This window comes from Haliotis rubra, unplaced genomic scaffold, assembly GCF_003918875.1.
Source record: "Haliotis rubra isolate DU_JTF1 unplaced genomic scaffold, ASM391887v1 Scf388, whole genome shotgun sequence".
Classification (NCBI taxonomy): domain Eukaryota; kingdom Metazoa; phylum Mollusca; class Gastropoda; order Lepetellida; family Haliotidae; genus Haliotis; species Haliotis rubra.
Window position 1 is genome coordinate 553,497 of NW_025767066.1, and position 27,949 is coordinate 581,445.

General features: G+C 39.3%; 1 protein-coding gene across 1 annotated transcript; it reads right to left on the reverse strand.

The window, feature by feature from the left end:
• Positions 1-27,949, reverse strand: LOC124286618 (tubulin-folding cofactor B-like). Its single transcript, XM_046722999.1, has 7 exons — positions 27,677-27,949; positions 20,939-21,082; positions 19,520-19,613; positions 9,823-9,958; positions 4,669-4,724; positions 3,482-3,554; positions 1-1,511 (listed from the first exon to the last, which is right to left on the reverse strand). Exons 1-7 carry the CDS (start codon positions 27,797-27,799, stop codon positions 1,391-1,393), a joined length of 747 nt encoding a protein of 248 aa, XP_046578955.1. The 5' UTR covers positions 27,800-27,949; the 3' UTR covers positions 1-1,390.

Here is a 27,949-nt window from a genome sequence, read left to right on the forward strand (position 1 = left end):
TCTGGGATCAAAGACTTTATTTTCTCAATTATACACATCTGTTGATATTGTGATGAGCGACCTGGTGTCATCTAGTGCAACAAGATTTTCATGTTAACATGCACATCCTGCAAGCCATATTTAGTTCCATAAGTTACACTCTGTGTGGACTGATCCAAAGTCCAGCATGATACTACACTAAGAAACGGGGATGGCAACAGGAAAATCTATTTTCAGCTGAAAACCTAATACACATGTACATGTATTGTGTCACCGAATGGGGGGTTTGAATTGATCAAAGAGAAATAAAATCTGCTGAAATCCGCGGATCAGCGGAAAATTGCCATCCCCGAAGGAATGAACTGATCCAGGGCCTTCATAAAGGGAACTTAACCAACATATAGTTCTCTAAGTGTTATTGATTAAAAGCAAATAGCAACAACATTCATCTAATTCATTCTCAAAACAAACAATTTAACAAAAGAATTACAAGAAAACATGTGTCAAAACAATTACTGGTACACTGTAGTTTGTTCCAACACATCAAAACTTTTGACAGAATGCATTAACATCATAGTAGATGCTAATATTTATAACAAATCTCCATTTCCGCCTTAATCGTTATATTTTGAAACGTTTAGAACCAGCACATTGACTACAATACTTTAAATGTTCAGCTTTAGGATTTCAATCTGTGGAATAATGTATGGGAAATGAACATGATTAAAAGGATTTCTGCACTTTAGTATTAAAGTCAAAAGGAATGTCAGTTTGACACAAACCTGTACACAAGTGATCCAGCAGGTTTGGAATACAATAAAAACAGCAAGACAGTGCACTTTGCTTTACAGTCCATTACAATGAAGTCTACCAAATATTGCAATAACAATGCCTCACAGAATGTGTTTGTGTAGATGTTGGGGCTTAAAGATATATGTTACTTTCCAAGGGCACATCACGAGCCACAAGCAGAACAAATAGCCACTGTATATAAATGTAGCTGTTCATACACTAAGAGATGGCCATGCAACATACTGTCCTTGAAAGCTGCTTTACTGGTTAAGCGATCTTCTCTCAGTGTTTCTGTGTGGTTCATCACAACTGCCCACAGGCATAACAGTCTCCCTGATGCAATTCTGCACTGAGCATACATATGATAGATCCTCCTGAACAAACCAGGTGAAGTTCTTGGACCATTAGGTATGCTTCAATTCAGGACATGGGAGACAAAGTTATTTTCATCTTTCAGGTTTTCTTATATCACACTGAAAGGAACTCTCGATTCACAACTTCTCTTTCACTGCAATATTCTCTCCAAGGCATGTCATCAACCTTGCAGCAAATCAGCTCTGAAGATAACATTTCTGGTAATGACATTGGATCAGGAGAGCTAACTTGGTCTGCTGTTCTTTCACATCTCTTCATCACTTAACCCAAAGTCTTCTTCAGGAAAGTCACCTACTTTTACATTCAGGGGCTTCACAAATCCTCCATACTTGGGTTGACAACTGAAATACTGCTTGCCACTAACACTGAAAAATGTTCATTCACTTAATTAATGATTATACAAACTTGTGATGACACTCATCTGGATATGTCATGAACAATTAAAAGTAAATGCAACAATGTTTTTTTATTCTGCAACAATAAATCTTGTGCAACACTGGTACACTGGTTTCAACACTGAGCCATCAACAATTTACTTTTCTATCATGCCATTTTTGTGGCCTAAATATCTTGAGGTGATAAAGTACTGTCGGAAATAGAAACAAACTGTTTTTAGGCTGTTACTCTGTATCCCTAAAATTTACACAACTGCAAATAGCACATGTTGAAATAACCCACTTCGGCCTAATTTGTCATTCAGTGGGATGCGTAATAGAATATCCAGAAAACCATGCTTACTCGTAAATCGGGCAAAACTTAGAAAAAATACAAATAGCTGCTGAAAAACTATAGTTCAGACTATAGATGGCAATTAGGTCGCTCAGCCAGGTATGACGACGGACCGTCGACTCACCTGGCATGAAATGCATGTGCTGCCTGCAGGCACAAGGGGTCATCTCAAAGATATTTTGTGCTTTTTCATGTGTGTTGACTATGCCCCTCATCTATTGATAAACATCTTACGTGTCTTTCTTTCATGAAGTTTTATGTTGAGATATGTAAAAGAGTATGATACCTGAAAACCATGGAGACGCATCGTATTGAATGTATTAGGTGGCATGACCACCCGATCGCGAAGATCGACAGGACTGGATATTATTTGTACATTGTTATGACATGCCGTGTACTTCCCCAGTATAATTGCCCTGAAGGATTTTCTATCTTAGCTGATCATCTCTATCCCCAAGCCCGACCCCAACGATTGTTTGCGACACCCATCCAGGTTTTCCTTTTGAGACAAACCCTCCTATCTGTTTCTTTTTATAGTGACAGTGAGACTGCATGGTAGCTAAATCCTTAATAGTTTCAGCATGAAAGTTATTATATTTCATGCCAGCTATCGTTTATAATGAAGCTACGTCTAATTTCAAATTGGGCATTTAAAAAGTGTCAATTGTAATACAATATCGTCTCACACTAACTTGTATAAAGCCATGGTCTGTTCCAAATAAATCGCTCTGGACTTAGAAAAAACCCGCATTGCTAATTTCTGCACTAATCTCTCCTCAGTAAAGTCCTTTTTCTACGTTTCTTATGTCCCTACCACTGAGACTTGTAGTTAGGCCGAACTTAGTTTAACAGATATTTCACACTTGCACATATCAACTACATAAATTGTAGAGATAAATGAGAAAATACAGTTTTTTTCTATTTCCGACTTTAGCAAGTACATCACCACTATTTCCTGAAAGATAGAAGCTTTCTCATGTATCAGCATTACTTTAAGTTCACAAAGGAAGTATGGCATGACCCTGACCATAATGGAAAGTCTCAGAATTGTACAATTCACTTAGGTGAAATCCCTGGAACAACCTTGGAACGGAATGGAACCAACGACCAAGATTTGATGCATGACCATAAATCGCTACCCATGCTCCCAGTACATTTACATTTCAGTACAACGTAATGATGTAAAGTACATCAATACACCTTCTCTGTTATATTCCAGTGCCTCCCATCACAATATACACATTGAAAATTGTATGTCTTGATTGTTTCCTTTGTATATTTAAAATCAGTACATGTGTGAAATGCTGTCAGGTGATGGTTTCCCAGGGTTGGATCTAAGCTGCATATCTAAATTGTCTGTTACCTATCAATTATCAGTATGATAAGGTAGTTTTGTCAACTTTGATCACCACAGACACAGTCCGATTTCATAATTTTCTATAAGGTATAATGAAGACATTTTGCAGCTAGCAATCTTTATCTTGTTTGTGGAACCTTTTTAACTTACTGCATTCAGTGCAGTCTGCTGATAAACATCCTAATCTGCAGACCATGAAGGTTTGATTTTTTTGGTTAAAACAAATTATTCATGATTGTTTCAACTTACCTGCCATCATTTTTGCCATGTGGTTCATCGTACTGCACTCCCACCCACAGACCAGGCTTAAAGTCAGTGTCACCTGCAGATATTATAACAGGAAGTAGAACCTTCAATTACCCTGTGTAAGGAGAAATCTTGATGTCAACAGAAATTGGGGTGGCTGGTAATCTATGGCTGGTATTATAATTTCATCCTCCCTACGTGCCACTGAGTGCCAATAAGGGCCATTCAATTATGTAATTGAAGTATAAACATAACCACAAACAACAACTTTGAAGGCCAGGCCGAAAAGTAATAAAAGCACTGTTTCTTAAACCACCATGGATGTGAAGTCAAGGTCAAAGTAGTCTGTTGGGCAAATGAACCTTGTTCCTAGAACCAGTGCCCTCAACTATCAGACTACATGCCCCAAATGACACATGGGCACAGCTCACGGTAAATGGGTGAGTATGGTTTTACGCCGCTTTTAGCAATATTCCAGCAATATCATGGCGGGGGACACCACAAATGGGCTTCACACATTGTATCCATGTGGGGAATCAAACCCGGGTCTTCGGCATGACGAGCGGACGTCTAGGCTACCCCACCACCCCCACCACGACAAATGGGACATACAATTTAGTTGCCTCTCATGACAGGTAATTGGGTGCACAGCACACATTATGACCCAATCTTGCCATTCCCATCTTAGCACCAGATTGGCAAGGGGACAGCTGGGTGGGTGTAAACCATGTGAAACAGAATAACTCTTCACAATTTAAAATTAATTAGAAATTCAAAATTTGTAAAAACATTTTGATGTTATATATATTAAAGAATGAATTACTGGTGTTGGATGTAAAACATCCCTTTATGCGATACTTCATTCTCACCAGCAAACTCAGTGAAGGCTTTCAATGCTGTGTGAGATTCACACAAAACCAGCAACCTATGGACTCACCCAACTTGAACTTGAATAACATCTCTCAAGGAATTAATGTTGGAGAGATTTTCCAAGAACCTCCCCCAGTATGTTGTGTTAAACATCAGTAGATGGAATCAAACGATCCAAGATTGGAACTCAACTTTGGTAGAAGAAATCCTATTGTATCCTGTGACGGCCCTCGAACCAACTATTCTGATGTTAAATTGATAACTTAAAACCACCTTACCACCTATATTAATGTTATAATAATACTTTACAGCTATTTTACCTAGATACTTTACTGTTCCTCTTCGTGTGGGCTGACCAGTGATCTGGACTTCACAGCTGTAACATGCAAGGACAAGAAGTCATTTGAGTACATTAACAAGATGACAAATGTCCCTGGCCCTCACAAATTTAAATGAACAGATCATCTGGCTGGTATTTCAAGTCCAACTTGATGAGGGAAATTCTATTTTGTCTTTCTGTCTGAATGCATGAGTAGTTGTCAAAACAATAACGTGTAACTGGAAATGAGATCTTCTCATTTCTATGTCAGGTATACTCCAACATGGGTCAAAGTCAAATTTATTGCCATGGAAACAGAAAAACGTATATTAAAAATTCTGTAAAAAGGAAAAGACACCAACCTGGTTTTATGAAAGAATAGTTACTACTTGTTTTGGTCTGGACAAAAACATCAACATTTTGACACCACTACAGACCAGGAAATTTCTTTTTGGAGAATCCTAAAGAACGAAAAGCACTACGGTACTTCAGCCACTGATTAATGCATGTCTGAAATTCTGCAGGAAATGTCCTGTTTCTTGATACCATCAACTATTATCTTCAACAAAGCTAACATGCTGAAAATGACCTTTCAAACTTGGCTACGTCATTGTATATGTCGCCATTTTTTACACATTATGAAATCGCGATTCACAACATTATTTGGTGCATGTTTTGAAATGTAAAAGATCGGCTAATTACCAGGAGTACTGAATTTAAAAAATAGCTTAATAATAATTCTGAAACGCTGCTGATAAACCTATAATTGTGTGGGATTTTAAAAATACAGGAACACGAATGCCAAAGTGAGCTTTCTGCCATACTGGATACTGTTTACAAAATCACGTTTCACCAAGGCCAGTCATGAGACATGTATTACATCACGTACATTTCACACTCAGATACGACAAATACATCACTGAATTCCTCATCCATTTTAGAATCAAACAAGCAGTTGTCACTAAGGTGACATAATCCCCCGCCGCCAAATGTCAAATCAAACTTAAAGAGTAATGAAAGTGAAGGTCGTAGGTTAAGATGAAGTTAAATGTCAACAAGCATTGTCACTAAGGAGACATAATCCCCCGCCGCAAATGATCAAATCAAACTTATACAGTAATGAAAGTTTAAGATGAAGTTAAATGTCAACAAAAACATGACCAGTCAACCTCTCTTGCTATCTTGCTCTTCAGTTGTTCAAACACACACATATTTTCAAGACTGACTTTGACCTTGACATGAATGTCATAGTGTATGAAATATGCAAAACTAGTACTAAAGAAATTGCTTATTGAAAAACATTCAAGGGAAGTCTTGAAAGTCTAGGAAGAAAATCCAGTGAACTGTTCTTAAAATATCTTGCTGACAATTCAGGTTAACATGCTGAAATCTTCAGAGTGTCATCGTGACCCTAAAAATTATGTGAAGATCACAAAAATTGACTGAGCCCTGGGCCTTCCCTAGATGAAGCTTGGTGTCAAATATGAAGAAAATCCAGTGAATATTTTTTGCGATATCTTGCTGACTATCTTAACAGGCAATTTAACATGCTGAAATCTTCAAAGTGTCTCTGTGACCTTGAAAATTAAGTGAAGGTCACCAAAACCAACTGGGCCCTGCGCCTTCCCTGGATGAAGCTTGGTGTCAAATATGAAGAAACTCCAGTGAATGGTTCTTGAGGTATCTCGCTGACAGGCATAACATGTAGGTTAATATGCTGAAATCTTCAAAGTGTCTCTGTGACCTTGAAAATTAAGTGAAGGTCACCAAAATCGACTGGGCCCTGCGCCTTCCCTGGATAAAACTTGGTGTTAAACATGAAGAAAATCCAGGGAACGGTTCTTGAGATAGCTTAACATGCAGGTTTACATGTTGAAATCTTCAAAGTGTCGCCATGACCTTGACAATTAAGTGAAGGTCACCAAAATCGACTGGGCCCTGCGCCTTCCCTAGATAAAGCTTGGTATTGAATATGAAGAAAATCCAGTGAACGGTTCTTGATATAACTTAACATGCAGGTAAAATGTTAAAGTCCCTTTGTGACCTTGAAATGAAGGTCAAGGTCACCAAACCTGAGTTGGACCTTTCTTATACTGTGATGAAACAAGGTACCACATATGAAAAAGATCTAGTTAACGGTTCTTAAGATATTCCAATCCGTACATACGTACGTACGGACGGAGCCTAATACTATATACCCCGCTTCCCGCTAAACGCGCGGCGGGGGATAAAAAACTTTCAATAAGTCTTTCTTTTAATTGTACCTGCTGTCCAAAGGAAAGTTAACGCAGATAAATGTATGATTTCTCATTTCATATATACACCCCCTGGAACCACTGTCGTGCAGTGCTAGGGGGTTAATGGCTATACTTATGGTTGGGAAACACATGTCCAATGCTGGACAGATTTTGAAAATATGTTGCAAAGCTAACAAAAATTGCAAAGCTAACAAAAGATTATATGCAAGTCTAATTAATGACATCACCTCGGGTTTGAAAATACACAATTTCAACAAATGACATTCGCTGTCTTAAACGCCCTTCTCAAACAAGTACCCCTAACCAATTTCTAGACCAATCTGTAAACTCTCAAATAAACACCTCTTTCCAATTTCCAGACCACAAGTTTTATGGGTGACCCTCACAACTCAGTCCAATAAAAATCGTATATTTTACTGATGACTGCATCAGAATTCGTCCCGTTATATTATTGTGCATGTTTGAACTTGTTCGCCGGGAAACGTGTGCACAGCTGATTGCTATTTCCGGCTTTGTGTACAAATACGCACAGTAATCTTAATCCCTGCAAATAATACAATGCCCAGCAAAAACAACTTATACTAGTAACTTAAAAGGTAAATAATCTTGTCTAGTGATGTTTAATTGCAAATTTGAGGTCTCTACTGACAAAGTCGTCTTCTGTTGTTTGTTCACACAAAGTGATACGATGTTGTTTTCTTACCCCTGGAAAAAAGTTTGACGAAAGCGTAACCCATGGATAAGACGACCCCCTTCTACAGACTGCTTTTTTTGGTCCTCAAAATTCGGCTTATAGATGGTCATATACGGTAATTACAGCGATTAAGATTACTGAGTGTATTTGAGCTGGGATGGAAAAATCAGTTGTGCATCCCCCACCACCCCCTCTATTGGTGATTTAATTAAAACACTCAATGATAAAACAGAAATTCAGTTTTATGCAGGTACTGGAAAAATAGGATCTTACACGACTATCTTACCAAGAGAAATATATTCTAGCATTGTGTTATTTCAAATGCATATATAATTCAAATAATATTAAACTAAATTTATGAGGCAGCACTTTCATGTATCGTCATACACATTTTATAAATGTCACACTGCAGTTGTTTTGCACGATCTCGCTATTTCCATCACAATTTTTTTTTTTTTGACGCCTAATCATTCAGTCTTTATAATCCAGGCGTGAGGTGTGAGTCGTGGCAATATGATTGTGATGTGTGAACAGAATTTGTAATCATCTGCAGGAGTGATTTTGCTGCAATTCATATAAACACTATTGAATAGGGGTGGGTATTGCAGAGAATTTTCATATTGCGATATATTGCGATGCGAACGCATATATTGCGATATGTATTGCAATATATTGCAAGAAGTTGTTTTAACAAAAACTACTTATAATCGAGTTAATGCTTGATTTATAACGCAAAACCACAACAAAATCACTATGCTTGATTAAGCTTTACTAAAAAATGTTTAACCATGACAAAATAAAATGTAAATAATATTTGGGACAAATGAAACAAGGACAAGGGCAAGTTAATATCATTAACACAGTGGTTACTGGTTTGAACTAGTTTCTCCACTCTCATAAAAGCCCTGAGATTTTAGGCAGCAACTTGACTTGGTCAGGACATATCAGAGATCACTGGTCATTAATGAATGAATATTCAAAACATTCAGATCCAAAACACTGCAAAACACTTGAACACAAATTAAGAACACAACTTCAAACAGAACTTCAATCCAGTTAAATGTAATTTTCACCACGATCATTCCCACCACCATTACCACACTTGCCACAATCATCAACATCTTCATCACCACACCATTGCCAAAATCATCATCAGTCATCATCATCATCATCATCACCACACCATTTTACAACAAATGAGCCTATTTCTGGTGTCCCCCGCCGTGATGTTGCTGGAATATGGCTAAAAGCGGCGTAAAACCAAACTCAGTCAGTTACAACAAATGCATGACTTCTGGTGTGAACAACGGAAATATCCAAAGATTTCCGAGTGTTACAAAGTTTTCCGAATGCATGTCAAAATACCGGTTTTCGATCAGCTTATCGCAATACGTATTGTTTTCATGTCTGAACCGGTTAACCGGTTATATTGCACAGCCCTACTATTGAATGATGTTTTCTGTAAAATTATTACATTACATTACAAACATTAGTCCAAATAAGCAAACATGATATTATTATGAAACAGTGTTAAAACAGAACTAACTTGTGCAATTCAATAGAGACTTGTTGATATATTAATTATAATTATGTACCAGACCATTTGGATAGCTAATTGTTTGATCGGCATTGTTTGATCGGCTTGTAAAGATTAAGTTGGGACCTTGGCTTATCCATGAAATCGGCTTATCTACAAGTGATATTCCCTACTACTTTAAAGTATGAAGGAAGTCAGTCACTTTTGTATGTATAACTAGACATTTCTCTTGTATGCAGATTTATATATGGGACAAACATGTTATGCATCAGGGGGGATGTGTTTAGGAAATTGTGCGCTCAGTCTTCACTGCCAAGAAATAGCATGATTTTTGTTGTGTATGTAATAGTGAGTAAGTTTAGTTTGACGCCGCACTCAGCAATATTCCAGCTATATGGCAGCGGTCTGTAAATAATCGAGTCTGGACCAGACAATCCAGTGATCAACAGCATGAGCATCGATCTAAGCAATTGGGAACCGATGACATGTGTCAACCAAGCCAGTGAGCCTGATCACCCGCTCCCGTTAGTCGCCTCTTACGACAAACATGGGTTACTGAAGGGTCATTTTTACGGGTTGTGTATGTAATGGAAAGGTTGATAATGTTGGTATAAATGGAAACCTACACCCTTGCGATGTGGACAGCTTCATACATCATACACTCACCGGTCACCTATCTTCATTTCTTCAAGTCTTGCCTTTTCTTCTTCATCCTTTTGCTGCATTTCTTTCTGTTTACGAGCTTGTTCTTCTGGATCAAAACGTCCAAGCTTGTTTCTTTCTTTAAATGACCTGACACTGTCTGAAAATTGAGGAAAAACAATAGCTATACAATAAACAGTGACTTTCCAGATTAAGATATTCTTTATTATCTTACTAAAACATGTAATTCTTAGAGTAAAATTGATATTTTATACTTATCCTGACTCATGCTCTTTTGCTTGTCTTCTTCTTCTTGCGAACATAGTGGAACACTTGTATCTCCTTAATTGAAGCTCCCTTCAATGTAAAATCACTAATTAGTACTCACCAAGAGTTGCCTCCCTTTGCCTTTGCGCCGGGAAGGCGCCACCTTCTGGCCTCATGCTTCACTCTCTCCTGATATAGCGAGCCCAACACTTGAATTTACAGGGAAATCCAAAGTGTTATGTGGGGAGGATGGGAGGGCTTACCTCATGAGTCAGGATAAGTATAAAATATCAATTTTACTCTAAAAATTACATATTTTTCCTTATCCTGACTTATGCTCTTTTGCTTGTAGAATCCTACGGAAACGGAGGTGGGAAAGAACAGAATACTTTGGATTTATAAAATTAATTAGTGATTTATATATATATAACTGTAATAACCCCCTTATGGGAACTTAATAATGGCACTGACTTAGGATAATTCCTGCTACTATAAACCATAAGTTTATACACTGCCATAGATGGGGTATTACAATAAAAATATACTATGATAATAGCAATAAAGGTATAAAAAGCGACTCCAACATGGAGAAGCTACCCAACTGTACATAACCATCAGTACTGGGCTTAAGGCTGAGTAGACTTAAGCTAAGCATATAAATAGCCCTAAAACTCCGTAGAGTTATAAGCTAGATAATACTGGTATGAATTATACATAATAATCTCGTAAGACTATGTGTTAACGTCTACGAGGGACTGTCAACTGCTGTGCGAGGACCATGGGACCGAAATGGTGAATACCTGAGACGTCCTCGGTGGTGATATCTCTCAGATAGTGATTAGCAAACACCATGTCGGATTTCCAAAAGCAGCCTTCCATGATGGTATTTAATGAACAGTTACCATGTAGAGCGAGTGTGGAAGCCAATGCCCTGATCTCATGGGGATTAGATGCTCTTGGAGGGTCGAGTCCTGCAGCCTTGTAGGCGCGAAGTATGACAGTTCTTATCCATATAGATATGGTGGTACGAGAGACTTCTGTCTGAGTTGTTGCCGATAAAGGGATGAATAATCGTTTGAGAAGTCGTCGCCTTGTTTTGGAACGTTGTAGATAGATTTAGAGAGCTCTGACTGGGCATAGAGATAAGTCCAGTGTATCTTGAGATCCGAGAATCGAGGAGAGTGCAGGAATATGGAATAATCTGTCTGGTTGACCTGGCAATTGATTTTTGGCGATGAAATCCCATCTTAGTCCCAAGTGCACTGTGTTTTGATTGTCATCAAACTGTATCCTCTCATAAATTAGGGCGTGAATTTCTGACATCCTGGCTGCCGTCGCTAGAGATAACAGGAACAAGGTTTTCTGTTAGAGAAATTCAAAGGTTGTCGATTCCAACGGTTCATAAGCCTCACTTGTGAGGTGTTGGAGCACTATATTAAGATCCCAAGCTGGGACGTGGAACTTCCGTTTCTGATCTTCCAATCGGAAAGCACGTAGTAAGGCCAGTAACTCTGGCGTCTTGGTTAGCTTGACACCCGTTCTCATAGTTATCACAGAACTAAACGCGGTAAGATATGTTCAGAGTGTCGAGCCTTTTAAATGTTTGTTTTGGCGTAGGTAACACAAATAATCAGCCACTTGTGGATGTGTAGCATTTCTCGCTGTAAATCCCTTTTTTGCTGTGTAATTTTCGAAACTGTGCCACTTGTCGTCGTACAAGTTACGTGTAGAATAGCGTAAGGCAAGCGTGACTGCTTTTGCCGCTCTGGTTGAATAACCTCTCTTGTTTAAACACATTTTAATACAGTCCATACGTGAAGTTGGAATGCTTCAGGGTTTCCGTGCACCTGTTTGGTGTGTGGATGTACTAATAGATTCGAGCGCTTTGGTAGCTCTAGTGTTGGTTGTCCGATTTCTTGAATTAGAATGGGAAACCACGTTCTGGCTGGCCAGTAGGGCGCGACCAAAGTGAGTTGGAGGCTCTGTGTTTGTCTGATTTTCTGTAACACTTGAGGGATTATCGCTGGCGGCAGAAACGCGTACGCATTGAGGCCTTCCCAGGATATGCTTAGAGCGTCCGTTGCCCACGCTCGTGGATCCGGGACTGGTGATACGAATGTCGTTAGCTGATTGTTGAAGCGAGTGGCGAATAGATCTACTAGCGGAGCTCCTATTTGCTTGATAATCTGTGCAAAAATTTCTGTATTGAGCATCCATTCTGTCGGTGACGGTAGATGTGGCCGAGAGAGTGCGTCTGCTAGTACATTCTTGGCTCCGGGAATGTGACATGCTCTGACATGTAAGTTGAGATCGTCCATTAGATCGAACAGTTGAAAGCATAAAGTCAATAGGTTCAGTGATCTCGTTGAGCCTTGTTTGTTCACATAAAACGCCACTGTCGAGTTGTCGGTATGAATCATCAGATGCGCCTTTTGCAGAATGGTGCTCCAATGAAGTATGGCGTTGATTACCGCTTTCATCTCTAACATGTTTATATGGAGTTTGCTTTCTTGCTGATTCCATAACCCTGAAGCCGTCCGGTTGGCGAGATGAGCTCCCCAGCCTTGGAGCGACGCGTCTATATATAGATGGGTTTTGAATTCCGGCTCTGTTAAATAAATGCCCATGAGCATTCGCGAGACATTCGTACCTGAGGTCTGAGGTCCACCATAGTAGATGAGGTCTGAGGTGTTTTGATGAAGACTGAAACTGGTCTGCCTCTGTAGGTCGCCGAGATGAGCATTGATGAGAGAGTAGGGCTAGAGGAATGGTCTGTTGGATCTTGAGCCATCGGTCTTCTGGTACGACGATACGGTTGAGAGTCGTGATAAATCGAATGCCTAGAAATTGCAGATCTTGCGAGGGTTGCTAGGTCCGACTTGAGTAAATTTACTAACCATCCTAGCTGTGTTAGTGGCTTGATGATGTAGTTTAACTGTAGTTTGAGACGCTGTGGATCTTGATCTACTTGTATCCCGTCGTCGAGGTAAAACGCACTGCGTAGCCCTAGACGATGTAGGTAGGTGACGATAGGTTTCGTTATTCTTGTGAATAACCAGGGGGCCGATGATATTCCGAATGGGAGTACTTTCCATTGGTAATGCAGCCCGTCTAGTGTAAATCGTAGGTATTTCCTGGATTCGGGATGTATCGGGATGTGTAGATACGTGCAGATACGCGTCTTGCAGATCTATACTGGCCATGTAATCCACGGGACGAATTAACTGCCGTAATTGAGGTAGATGTATCATGCGAAACGTTGGCGGTTTGCGTAGATAATCCCTGTTGAATGTGCTCATGTTGTAAATGAGTCTGTATTTCTCCTTGGAGTTTTTCTTGGGTACTAAGAAAACTGGGGAGTAGAAGCCTGGTTCGACGTTTACTTGATCTAGTACTTCTATGGCCTGCTTGTTGTGGCCTCTGGGTGTCCAGTCTCTTCCTGATCCTCCTCTGTAGTTGCCATATGGGCGACGAAAAGAATCTTTTCCTCTGGAGCTGGCCATCTTCCTATCCCGTGCTCTCTGTAATCCAGTGAATTTAGATTTCCCTGAATATCTTTGTGAAGTCTGCCTGATGACGCTGGCTAGCGTGTCCATCGACTTTATCATAAGGACTTCTCTAGAATCCTTAGTGACTTCCTTGGAGACTTTCTCTATTCCTCCGTCAAAGATGGATGGTGAGGACCACGGGGCTGTATAGAGTGGAGCTGTAAACTGCTCACCCCAGCTGCAGGAAGCGAGGAGGCCTTCACGACGAGCTAAGGTTAGCGCTGATGAGACTGATGTGAGATGATCCGTTAGGAACTGCTGGTCCTTCTGCATAAGTAGGGCCGAGTAGATCATTCTATCATCTTCAGAAGTCGTGTCTCGAAATCTGGTGATAAGAGTCTCATTGATCGTTCTAGATCTATTAAGGCCAAAGAACATACGCCTTGTCATGGTTTCTATCTGAACCAGCTTGCGATCGTCAATCTTTTAGTTCTTATTCTTGACATCATTGATCACTTTGTAATTATCATCGATGTCTTGTGCCTTGAGGAAGGGGTCCATATTATGGGTTGAGAACTTCTTAGCGTGAAAGTGCGGTAAGTGTGGCGTTTGAACTTTAGTGGCTTTATGGAAGGCTGTGTCCAAATTCTGTGGCACCGCAGCAATCGGGTCGATCGGAGGTAAGGTGATGGCGTCTGCATCGTCCTCCTTCATCAGGTAAGTATGCGCCGAGTTACCACTCTTGGAAGGTGAAGAAAGGTCTAGGTTGTTAACCATCCAATAACGTATCTCAGCGTCTGAGAAAATGATGCCTCCATCATCTTCTACAACGGGATCGCTGATAAGAGGTTGATGCTCTTCTGATGGTGGGCTATGTGCTTCTACCACTGTACAGGGTGACGTTAAAGGAGACCTGACTTGGGACTTCCGTGAAGACTTGTGTGGTGACCTGCGAGGAGATCGACGTGGTGATCTACGAGGAGATCGGCGAGGTGATCGGCATGGAGAATGGCGAGGGGATCGTCTTGGTGAACGGCCTGACGAGCTGCGTCTAAAGGTTGACCTTCGCGGAGATCTGTGAGGTGAATGTTGATAGCTTCACGAAGCCCTTGTGGAATCCCTCGATGACCTTCTGGACGAAGATGATTTAGAGCCTGTTACTGGTGCCCTTCATGAAGACCTTCGCGAAGCATCCTCTGCGTCCGGTCCTGGGGAGCGACGACTTGACCTTCGCGAAGGCTTTCATGAAGTCTGGTGGTCCGAGTCCGAATCTAAGGATGAGGCCGAGGTAGGTGATGATCTATAAAGCCTTCGCGCAGGCTGTACATCTGGGTCCTTCGTCGAGGTGGTCTGTGACTTCCTTCGCGGAGGTGGCTTAGTCGTGGCTGCTACGTTGACGGGGGGTCCCTCTGGGATGTCGTCTATGTTGGAGCCTTCGCGAAGGCTCAGGTCCTGGGCTGGTTGTCTCTCCAGTCTGTAGTGGTCCTCCATCATCTTCATGATTTGCCGCATCAGGTCGTCTGGGACGGTCTGCGACGATGTAGTCGGTGCCCTCTCTGTGATGTTAGCGACGGGGCCCTCAGGAAGATCGTCTGACATCGGTGTAGACACATCAGGCTGCATGGCGATCTGTGCTGACGTAACTGTTGCCGACACCGGTCGTCTCTTGTGGTGTAGATCGGGAATGATGATCGGCTGATCATCATAGAGGCCCAGTTCAGCGGCTGGAACAATCTCGGGCTGAGAAGGTTCTTGAAGACTTCGTAGACTTTCCCTTGGAGGTAGACGCTGCCCTGGGGGTACGGAGTCTGCGTTGAGTAGATGTCGAGGCCCTCTTAGACTTTGGCAGCGATGACGGGATGTCTGGGGAAGCAGGACGCTTCTTGGAGACGGCGGACTGCATCCCACGCCCCTCCTCCGAGGGAAACTCTAGCGGAACACCAGACGGGAGGGGGTCGTCCAACAGCAGCTGACTGGCTAGGGGTTCCGATGTATCGGCCATGTCTAAACCTTGTTTGCGTGACCTATCTGCTGCACGTCTCAAGACGCAAAGATGATATTTATTAAAAGCAGAATTAGATAGATTAATACAGTAACTGCAACGTTAAGAAAACGCACAAGGCGTAGTACAGCTAGGGCATATTAAATGCGGGTCAGCAGCGGAAAACGTAATCTACAAATAGTACAGATTTTCATCAACGTAAACTAGCTGAACAATCACGAAATCCCGTGAATAAACAATAGAAATACGAATAATTATCAATACATATTAATGAAGGATACTAGCTACACCTCTATAGTAACCTATAGGAGGTAACTAACTAAGAATAACCAAAGGATATAGTGTGTAAGGAGACACAGGTGCTCTCACATCCTGCTCACTGGGCGAAGAAGGAGAGAGTGAAGCATGAGGCCAGAAGGTGGCGACGCCTTTCCCGCGCAAAGGCAAAGGGAGGCAACTCTTGGTGAGTACTAATTAGTGATTTTACATTGAAGGGAGCTTCAATTAAGGAGATACAAGTGTTCCACTATGTTCGCAAGAAGAAGAAGACAAGCAAAAGAGCATGAGTCAGGATAAGGAAAAATAATAGCTATACAATATACAGTGACTTTCCAGATTAAGATATTCTTTATTATCTTACTAAAACAATAGCTATACAATATAGTGACTTTCCAGATTGAGATATTCTTTATTATCTTACTAAAACAATGGCTATACAATATACAGTGACTTTCCAGATTGAGATATTCTTTATTATCTTACTAAAACAATAGCTATACAATATACAGTGACTTTCCAGATTGAGATATTCTTTATTATCTTACTAAAACAATAGCTATACAATATACAGTGACTTTCCAGATTGAGATATTCTTTATTATCTTACTAAAACAATAGCTATACAATATACAGTGACTTTCCAGATTGAGATATTCTTTATTATCTTACTAAAACAATAGCTATACAATATACAGTGACTTTCCAGATTGAGATATTCTTTATTATCTTACTAAAACAAACGTCTTCAGGATATCTTGGTTAGAATTCAGTCAATGTCCTAGAAAATGAACTCGAATATGATCTACATGAACCTAACTGCCTCCTCAATGCCATTTCAAGAAATCCCCCAGAAAGCATTATATATTGTCACTCATTTCTACATCTACACCATTACCTTGGGTTTTGGTGAAATACATACAACCTTATACCAGTATTAGTTAACATGCCTCACAAAACTAACTCCATTTGAACAGCAATGGTATCACTTTCAGTTGGACAAAACACATCTGTCTGTGAGTTTTCGATGTGATTATGATAGTTGTTATGGTGTGAAAGGTTTTCCATTATGCTCAATATTAATATATTTACATTTACTTTTTCATGGTTTGTGATGTCATAGATTTTACATGTTTTTAACATCTCTCATAACCATTATGGTGTCTTATACATTTTAACTTGTCATATATTGTATTTTACACTCTGTAAATGTATTTGGTGAGACGAAATAAACAATTTCTCTCTCTCTAATTCAAGAGAGGTTTAAAACAGTCCCAGTCTGTAGCTACACTGACAACATTACATGCACATCTGGTTTGAAACTTTACATCTGGTATGTGAAACCACATGTCCAATGCAAGGCAACTTACAGGAACAAAGCTCCATGCCACTAGCTATCATACTTTAAACAATACATAAAGTATATATAGCATGAGCTACACTTGAATCACAAGATTGTCAACATTTTTCATTTAAGGTTTAAAATATTTTAACAAATGCACAGCATAAGGCTCTAAAAAGTATCTGAAGAAAAAGGCATCTGAGCAAAAGATCCAAACAAACATCCCTATCGACCTCGATCTTATACACAGGTTACTAAAGACTTTTTCCGACGTGAAACCACCCTAAGAATGCCAGTAAATTCTTCTTTGCTTGGTAGTACTTCATTCTAGACAATGCTCTTGGTGAACACAATTTTCAAATAGCATGCATTAAAATTTCAGAGAGATCATGATGGTGCACAGTGGGAACTAATTTCAAGCAAATAAAACAAAGTACCAGGATTGCCAAAAAATGTGAATTTATTTTTATTGTAACCTTGTTATCACTCCAAATCTTGTACTCACAAATACTATGTTAAAAATGGTTAGAGTGCTCCCTCTGTGGCTTTGCATAGAGTTGTATAGCTGTTCAATACTCTGCACACTGATAAGCAGTAATCATACACAATGCAATGCCCATGAAGAAACAGATTATGTAAAAGAAACACCAGCCGATACTTTGTTACCTTGCCCCACAAATGAAGACTCTAAAACTAAGTATGAGCCTTTGGTGTTTCAATGGGATTGGCTTGAATTTAACCAGTGTATGAAATAAGGCCCGTCCGACAGCCTGAGATGGGCTAGATTTCTGACGGACAGTCTAGATTAATAGTTAGCCAGCCCGATAGTCTGGTAAAACTTCTAGATGTTCCAAACATGTCTTGTGTCTGGTCTGATTTAACCGTGAGTGAAAACTGTGAAAATGTATTTACAGGAACTGACAGCAGCTGCTAAAATGCTGCTGTTTAAGTATGGATTATCCAGTTGGAGCATTGGCTGCTGAATGTAAGATATTATAACGCATATAAACTGCATGTCAAATTTCATAATGATTTATTGAAAATCCACTCAATAATTGGTGAAAATTTGACTTTTTAAATGCAACATATGTTATATTTGGGATTACACTTTCTTAGTGAAGTACAGATTTCTAGTACTTTTGTTGGGTTGAGTCCCATCTGGGATTCGAACCCACACTCTCAGAATCAGGCACCTAATCGCCAGCAGAAAAAGTCAGACGCCAAACCCACTCAGCTACCATGGCTGCTATGACTTTTTAAATGTCAGGATTCTTTTAACTGAAAGAGAATAGTGACAAACCATTGTTTCAGTAAGGGCGTCCGTATTTAATTCTGTGTTTCTCATCTCCTGCCGCCAGTAAAAATCCCACCCGCCCATACAATAAAACAATATTTGCACCAACCATTCTCAATTAAACACCGCCCATTGAACAAAAAATGTTTCACCACAAGAAAAAATAAAAATCAAGTTTAAAATGTATTAAATTTCATTGAAAATGATAACAATCAATCTCCAGCAGGTATTTTGTGGTATCAAAGACTATAATTTTCCTTATCAACACATGATATCATCTTGCAACTTTATAATTTACTTTGATAAATCTAGCAATAGCATAGATATCATTTTTTTCATAATTTGCAATGAAAGTCATTTTGATAATAAATATGAGTAAAACACCAAGATTAACAAACAACCCACGAAGGACAAAGTATTCACAACGAGTTATGTCAAGTTTTAATGAGTACCTGGCAAGGGATTGCAAGTCACAATATCATTACCTCTCGAAATGGAACCCATACAAATAGATAGTACAAAGCTCCATTCACAATGCTTTAACTCAAATAGTCTGTACAAAAACAATTATTTTCAGAAGATGATTTTGATGATGATTGTAATCTACACATTGTTGTAGATAATGATGACGATCTGTCAATAATGAATAGATTTCAAAATGTAAAGTGTCTCATGTAACACAATATGTGAATAAACACTACAGGCTTGAGGAATAGACTGTAATTTTGCATCACTGTTCAAGTGGCGATTCATGGCTATTTTAATCCCATAAGTGGATTCATTTGATTGTTTTTTACTGAAATATATTTCTGGAATATTGAAGTAAATCTAAGGATACTTTATTGTTGTTACCGTGATTCCCAATGCATTTGGAGAGTATACACTCATATTTGAACATTGAATAGTATTTTTTTCTCCCTTTTTTATTAAGCCTGCCTGTCCGACCCAATCTGGGAACAGTCACGCTATGAGAAACACAGAATTAAATATGGACACCCTAACTGATCATGTTATGAAACTGAATATGTTGTCAAATAATGAACCATTGTCACCTGATCGCTTTGAATAGTCTTCTGCAGTCATTTCATACTTCTTCACTTTTGAAACATCTTCATATTCTCCAAGTATCAGAGACTTATCTTCTACCTGTGAAGTTACAAAGAAATGGATGCTGTCTTAAAATGATGGTACAGCCCAATGACAGGTGTAGATATTCCACTCAGGTTGTTTGCATCAATAAAGTGCACCTCACAGAGGACAGCCTTACGTAACGACTTGTCACAGTGCATTGATGGCCATAAATGTTATTTTCAATAATGTATAATTGGTGCCAACAATGTATGGTCAACTTACTAAAGGTCAAATAAACATCAAACTTTATAATGTTGCAAAAAGTGGACTATGTGTTAAGCCCCATTTCTAAAAAAACATACCGGTAAGTACAACATTTCATGACATTTTTAAAGAAAATGTGATAAGAAATTTAACTTCCACTGTCATCAAAGTGCAAAGCTGCAATCAAAAATGAAATACACAATGTCATTTTAGAAAGTGGTCAAATGTAACATATGCTATATCTGGGATTACAATTTCTTAGTAAAGTACAGATTCTAGTACTTTTTGGGTTGAGTCCCATCCAGGATTCGAACCCACACCCTCAGAGTCAGGCACCTAATCGCCAGCACACAAAGTCAGAAGCCTAGACCGCTCAGCCACAAAAATGGAAGTGAGGTGAGGTGAGGTGAGGTGAGGTGAGGTGAGGTGAGGTGAGGTGAGGTGAGGTGAGGTGAAATTGGGTTTTACGTCGTGCTTGAGAATATTTCGCTCATGACGACGTGCATGCGTGTGTGTGTGCGGCTGCTTGTACTAGCCCAGACTTAAGCTGGTTTTATAGTGCTAGCCCACTGAGATACCATGCCGCAGTGAAGCATGAATACCCCACTCAGACACATTATACTGACTCCGAGCTGACCAGTCCTTGTTGTACCCATTAATGCCGAGCGCCAGGCAGGGACCAACAAGTACCATATTGTAACGTCTTTTGGTCAAAAATGGAAGTGGGACAACTGGTAGTCTAGACTGCGGACTTTGTGTACCCCTCTGATAAGTGTTAATTGGCACGGCTCCCACGGCCGAAAGCTATGAAATACACAATGCCATTTTAGAAAGTGGTCAAATGTAACATATGTTAGATTTGGGATTACACTTTCTTAGAGAAGTTAGAAGAAATAACCACAAATAGATATTTCAATAGGAACCACATGAGGTTTCAGACTTGTTGATCCAGTGCTATAAGATTCTTATTGCCTTGAAATATATATATTATGAGTCAAGATACATTGCATTTGCTGTTAGATCCTATATATGCACTTAACTAAAGCACAGAGATACCACTACTATACATAGAGTTACGTGATAGTATAGATGTTGAAAACATGAGAATTGAAGAGTGAGAATGTGATGAGACTTACATGTATAATCATGTTATCTTCCACAGGGTAGGAGCCAAGGAGTGCAGCCTCATTGTCCAGCTGACATACCATCTTGTTGTCCTTGTCATTTAGTGACAGCTTCATAGTTCCAGATGATGCTCCCGTCAGTAGCTCAATCTTGTTCTGTCATCAGTAACAAACAAACTCACTTTGCTAGCAGGAATGAGGCTAATCAAACGTTAAATCTGTAGCTCTGACTTCCTGACAGAACCTAAAGATTCTGTGTCAATCCAAACTTTTGCAACACCAAACATGTAACAATTGAGCCTGTTAACACCTACCATGATCCAGTTTGACTATGTAATAATAATTCAATGTTGAGATCAAAGTCTACTGTATAAACTTCTGTAATTGAACGTATCATCAAGAGTTTCAACAAACCACATTCCTCCATCATGTGTGTCTACATACCTCCGATTTTGCAGTTGGGTCTCAATTCTGAACAAATGTTACAAGTAATAGCTTGCTTCCAGCAAGTGTTTTGTGTAAGTGCTCAGATTTATTTTATAATTGCATAGCAAAAAGAATAATACTTCTGAGACAGCTTTGGCCTTGCCACCATGTGTTCTTAAACATTGCCTCATTAACAGGCACGAAGTATGTCGTATTTAACTAAGTCCTTCTGGGAATCATAAATGGTCACATTTCAGTACATTAGTAAATGATGACACTTGTCACTACTTCATTACCAGTGAGTGAGGGAGTGAGTTTAGTTTTACTGCGCACTATTCCAGCTATATGGCTGCGGTTTGTAAATAATCGAATCTGGACCACATAATCCAGTGATCAGCAGCATGAGCATTGATCTACGCAACTGGGATACAATGACATGTGTCAACAAAGTCAGCAAGCCTGACCACCCGAGCCCACTAGTTGCCTTTTATGACAAGCATGGGTTACTGAAGATCAATTCTAACCCGGATCTTCACAGGTCTCTTCACTACAAAACTGTATCTATTCATGGGAGATGGTCATATGGAATGTGATTAAAGTCAGATTCATGGAAACAGACTCTAAGAACTCAGAAATATATAGTGACAGTAATGTTGCCAAAGGTTATCTGGAAAACGTTACATCTGACGTGATGCAAACCTATTTTAGGATCTTGTGCATAACTGACTAAAACATTTTGAAAACTACATTAATTTAAACATGTCATAACAATATCACAACACTTCATTACTTACACCGACAATAATCAGACAATTTTGATGAGAGAAATGCTGTTTTTCAAAGAGGATGCCTTATTGGTCTTTCACATAATAAGATTCACTCTACAGTTATCGCCATATTTTAGCAATATTTTACAAAATTACTCAGACGTTCATTAAATTAATGAAAAAGAATTAATTATGATACTTATTTAGCTATTCAGACCCCGAAGATCCGGGGTAGAATAGGTCTTCAGCAACCCATGCTTGCCACAAAAGGCAACTATGCTTGTCGTAAGAGGCAACTAACGAGATCGGGTGATCAGGCTCGCTGACTTGGTTGACTTATGTCATAGGTTCCCAAATGCGCAGATCAATGTTCATGCTGTTGATCACTGGATTGTCTTGTCCAGACTCGAATATTTACAGACCGCCGTCATATAGCTGGAATATTGCTGAGTACGGCGTAAAACTAAACTCGCTCACTCAGTCATTGTTCACTGCCGCAGATCATGTTTTTATATAACGCGACGGAAGGGAATCATGGCAGTACAAATAGATGTTTTCTCACAACTAACTGTAACAGTTATCGCCATTCGAAATTTCTCATGCCATTAGTGAAATTATATATATATCAAACAGTAACCTCTAATAATTCATTCTGTGACTATGTGCTGGTGGGCGAACGGGCTAAAGCGCCAGGCTAGTGATCCAGCGAGCTTGAGGTGACGGGATCGAGCCCACCTGTGACCGGGTGTAAAAACCTTGGAGTCAACTTTGTGTGCAGACTCTTTCAGTGTTGTCACAACACCTAGTGTACAGTACACAACCCTTTGCACTTAAAAGAACCCACGAATCCGTTGGTATATGACCAGATGGTGGCCACATGAAGACGTGCAAACACCCAGTTGAGGGTACAGCAACGTGCAGTAAACTTGGACAAAGTACTGTGACTATGTGTCCCAGTCCACCCAGCTGTGAATGGGTACCTCGTTAGGATGGGAATGCCACAATAACTCGGTGCGCCTAGTGGCTGCAAGAGTTGTATGCTCCCCACGGAGTTGAGATTGACAATACGATGTGCCGTTGAGATTGACATCCAGTGAACAAGGGAAAAACAAAGCGCCTTTGAGCAGCTGAGCTGAGCTGGATATCGGCGCTATACAAATGTATGTATGTATGTATGTATGTATGTATGTATGTATGTATGTATGTATGTATGTATGTATGTATGTATGTATTTGAGTGTTTCTTTTACAATAGATTGACAGGGAATGAAACAATGACTTGTGAACTTGAACTTGCTTTTATATAGGTTGTGGGACACCGACTAAGTTAAAAAATCTTGATAGGGTTCATTACCTTATCTTGAAGTTCTCCCTTATGTTAATTGCCGTGAAGAATTTTCTTTTGCTGTCCTTTATAGTTGGCAAATACCGTGAGGAAAAAATACCCAAATTGTAACTGACCGGAACTGCGAACATGTGATACTGACATCTTTGCGATAACTGTTACCAGGCAGACTATATAAATGGGAGTGGTCACTCCTCGAAAAGCCCCTTAGCGTAAGCCTCTGCTCGTCACGTGACCAGTGTAGCCAATATGGCGGCAGGGTAGTTTTTAAGATTGAGCCCGGTTTATTTTCAACAGCTGATTGCATTCGATGAGTGTTGTGAGTCGTGTCAACTGAAAACCTACATGTAGAAGATAAGTTACCTATTCTTTCACTTCATTTTAAGACAAATAATTGTTATTAGTGTCAGTATTAGTACAGTAGATTTGTAGTAAAGTCGGCATGTTGTAGCTCACTGGCTTCACTTCTCGGTACACAGCGAAGAAAGACTAAATTCTTTCGCTAAAAACTTCTTTCACATATTCGTTTAATTTTTAGAAAGGAAATATACCTTTAGTTGAAAGGTGTTTGCAAGTAATAGTGATAGTTTTATAACTAAAAACAATTGTTAGGGTGTATTTGAGGTGTGTGAAAAATATGACATATCACCGATCTGTTCTGATCCGCCATTGATGCTTGTGATGCTTGTGTGTTATAGTTCTAAACTTCTTTCTTTCTTGTTTATGTTAGTATTTGACAAAACTGGAAAGGTGTTTACAACGCTTTGTGATAGTTCTAAACTTTCTGTTTTTGAGGGGTGTGTGACAGTGTCAGTTAACATTCTGTCAATGTCCATGCCATTCCACACATGCAATAAGATATCTGAATGAATTACTAGTGTAAAAATGTCTCAAAGTAGATTTTTAAAAAAAGGACAGCTGATGTTAACACATGTGTTCAAGCGATAGTTTTGCGTTCTTTAACATGTTTGGGGAGGGATGGCCGTGGTGTATCCTTTATTCTTTCATTCATTCACATATGTATTTCTTTCTTTTGTTCTTTTTCTTTATTTCATTCATTCATTCATTCATTGTAAAATTCCGACTGATACAATAAACAGGTTGAAGTATCTACTGTTAAAGGTCACATAAACCCTAGGGGGTACAAATACATAAATCACTAACTGGCATCGTTATAAATGAAACCCCGTCATTAAAACTACTCATTTCGACCTTTAATTGACTTAAATCGACCTTTTTGACAACAGTGCACAATTCTCACCCGCGAACGAAATTTCAACCAATCAGAGCGGCGCGTCTCTGTGACGTCATATGAGGAATAGCTTTGAGGGCCGATGCAGAATTCATCTACATTTTAGGGGGTAAATTATCTTGTTTACAGGCTTGTATAAACCTGAAATCGTGACAATTGTTGTGGAAAATGAAAGGTATATGTTCTCACAATCTACTGTCATTTAATTTTGTCTCCTGCTTTGCCTAGTTTCCGAGTTACAACTTGTTTTCATAGACGATTCTGTCAAAATCGATTGGTGTCGTTAGGCCCTATTTATATAATGACTGATCCAAATTGATCCCATTTCTGTGTTTTTTTTACCTCGATATTTAATCATGTCAAGTAAAAATCTGTTTGTATTCTCAAAACAGTGTCGGCCCATAAGTTTTCACATGCAATACAGCAATTAATACTCCCTTGTTGTAACCCGTGTTAGGTGGTATAAACCTACACATGTTATTTGTCATCATTCACTTGGTCAGTTAATGAATTTATAACAGGTATAATTAGTGGTAACACACTTAGATTACCCGACAAAGGTTCCCATTTGGCATTTCTTGTGTCTGGAGTAAATATTCAACATAATAAACATCGATCAAAGGATTAACTGATAACACGCTGATTGATTAATTACTTTTATCTTATACAGCGGAATTGTCAAAAGGTAGTGTTTATGTATGTAGATTTACTAATCTATACTGAATACACTCTGTCGTGTCGGTGTCTGCGTAAAAACAACGTCCTTCTTTCAAAGGATTAACCGGCAATACATTGATTGATTGCCCATTATTGGCTAACTAATTTACTGTTTTTTAAAGAAAGGCGGACATTATGCAATTAGTTGCCAGGTGTGCTATCTTGGGTGACCAATGAGACTACACACCAATACCTGAAAAGATTTATCACTTTTTCGTATATCAAACTGTTAAGAGACACTTCATTTGGAACAGTTTTGTGGATATTGATGGATACATTCCTCGAACAAGGTAATGGCCTGATATTGTTCTTATAACTTTAATCTGTTTTAATTTTAATATTTGCATGTTGTTTTTATTCATTTGTCGTAGCATTCAACAGAATCATTGTTTTCGCCGTGAAGTGTAATGAGACAGACAACATACACAAGGGTGTGTGTGCGAATTATGATTCACATTGGCAAACTATAAAATGTCTAGATATTACAGATCTGTTATAAATTCACTATAAGTATCAGCAGATCGTCTGCTTTTTATTTAGTTTCAAAATGCATACAAGTATGATAATAAACTAATTAGGATTATAAGACCAAATATAAAGACGCACATTGACTAGTATCTACATACTGGTGAGTGGACATTAACCATGTGAATGTAGCAAGAAATTTATCGCGCAGTATTGTGACTTCGACCCCCACCTCGCTTCCGTGGAAGAAATCGCTATGTTATAAGTTGTGTCATGCAAAATCCGTTTGGTTATGATTCCAATACATATTTAACTCACAGTAGAAAGTAGTTTTGATTTTCTAACTTGATGAAAACAAACTATAATCTCATTAATTCTAACAGACGTTACGATTTTCAAAAATGGCAGCGCATTGTTGGGAACATCCGCCAGTCTGAGGATAAATGCTATTTAGGTTTGTTTTCACCGAGTTACAAAATCAAAATTACTTTCTACTGGTAGTAAAATATGTATTTTATTGATGGCCAATAGGATTTTGCATGACATAGCGTATAACATAACAATTTCTCTCTTGGCAGCGAGGTGGGTGTCAATATAATACTACTTACAATATTATTGTTACTTTGACCACAACCTCACTTCCGAGGAAGAAATCGTTATGTCATGGAAAATCTTTATGGTCATCAATCATATACATATTTTACTACACCTAGTAAGTAGTTTTGATTCTTTAACTTTTGTGAAGCCGATCTGAACACAAGTAAGATATGGTTTCAGGCTTCCACAACGCCGCCGCTCACAAACATAACCCATTTAGCACGAACTGCAGGGTCCTGTGGAAATCTGTGCATGGTGACACCATCGCCTCGACCCTAGGAGCAATTGGCGACAAAAGCAACGATTCGGCATGTCGTCGTTGATGTCGAGAAATCATCAAAATGATGAGCGTGCTACACACTTTCTATACAACTAACTGAAAATCGTTCCTCATATGACGTCACTGCAGTGCTCTGGCGACAGAGTTACGTAACCTGTCTGTGGTTTCGTTAGGGCGGGCGAGAGGGAAGCAGGCGACTTTTGGCCACTTTTAATAGCTCGGTATTAATTAACCACAAGTTTTTAAAGAATAAATTTGGTGTTCCGCATAAGACTAACCACAAATCTTTCATATGTAATGGTTAAAAGAGTAACAAAAAACAAAGTTTAGTGGTTCTTTAAACGCAGCTGAAGTTGCACTGGGAACGAACCAAGCCGCTGCGTGCGTTGGAGCATGACGAGGCACACGCTAATTAGAACAAATGGTAAAGAAAGCAAAGCTATCCCTGTTGTAGATTATCCCTGCTGATACGCAGCGATAACTGTTGGATAACTGTTCGCTAGCCAGTACGTTGTTAATGACTAGATTGTGAAATACATCTTTCATCATAAAACAGAAACAGAAAACAAAAATCCTTCACAATATGTTTTTCATCAGAATACATGATTATCATATTGATTGCACGTAGGACAAGAGACCAATTCCACTGATAAAATCATTGAAAACAACTTTATATCTGCGCAAAGAAATGGGCAGGAAGAGGATATGAACTGCGAAGATAATGCAACATGTAAGCTTTTCCCCATGCTCTGGATCCACCAGTGTGTCAGCGTAGTTTGACCTCAGCTTCAATTTGGAACAGATATAGCTGTAGACTGAGGGATGGAACCATTAACGAGGATAAGCAGCCTGATGACTGTTACCAAGATTAGAAATATACACGTTATGTCTAACAAACGCACCTTCAAGTCAGAGATTGTCAGATCTTTCTGGAAACGTCTTTCACTTCCAAAAGTATTTACGTTGCTTGTCACTCTGACGTTGACAACACTCTGTGTTATAACTTGATAGCCGCCCTCTGACATCTCGTAGAATAATGTTGACGAAGGTAATAAACTACATAAGAATTACAAGTCCAATCACATCTGCACGTGTATTGTCGTTCTGAACTGACAGGTACACTGGTACTCTGCACTAGTTGCGCTGCGCAACACAAAATAGGATGTAGACTGGGT

Coding starts and splice junctions, on each gene's coding strand:
- LOC124286618 (XM_046722999.1), bottom strand. CDS start 27,799: ATGTCAGAGGGCGGCTATCAAGTTATAACACAGAGTGTTGTCAACGTC. Junction 21,083..27,676: donor TGACAATCTCTGACTTGAAG/GTGCGTTTGTTA, acceptor TACTGATGACAG/AACAAGATTGAGCTACTGAC. Junction 3,555..4,668: donor AGGAACAGTAAAGTATCTAG/GTAAAATAGCTG, acceptor TAATATCTGCAG/GTGACACTGACTTTAAGCCT.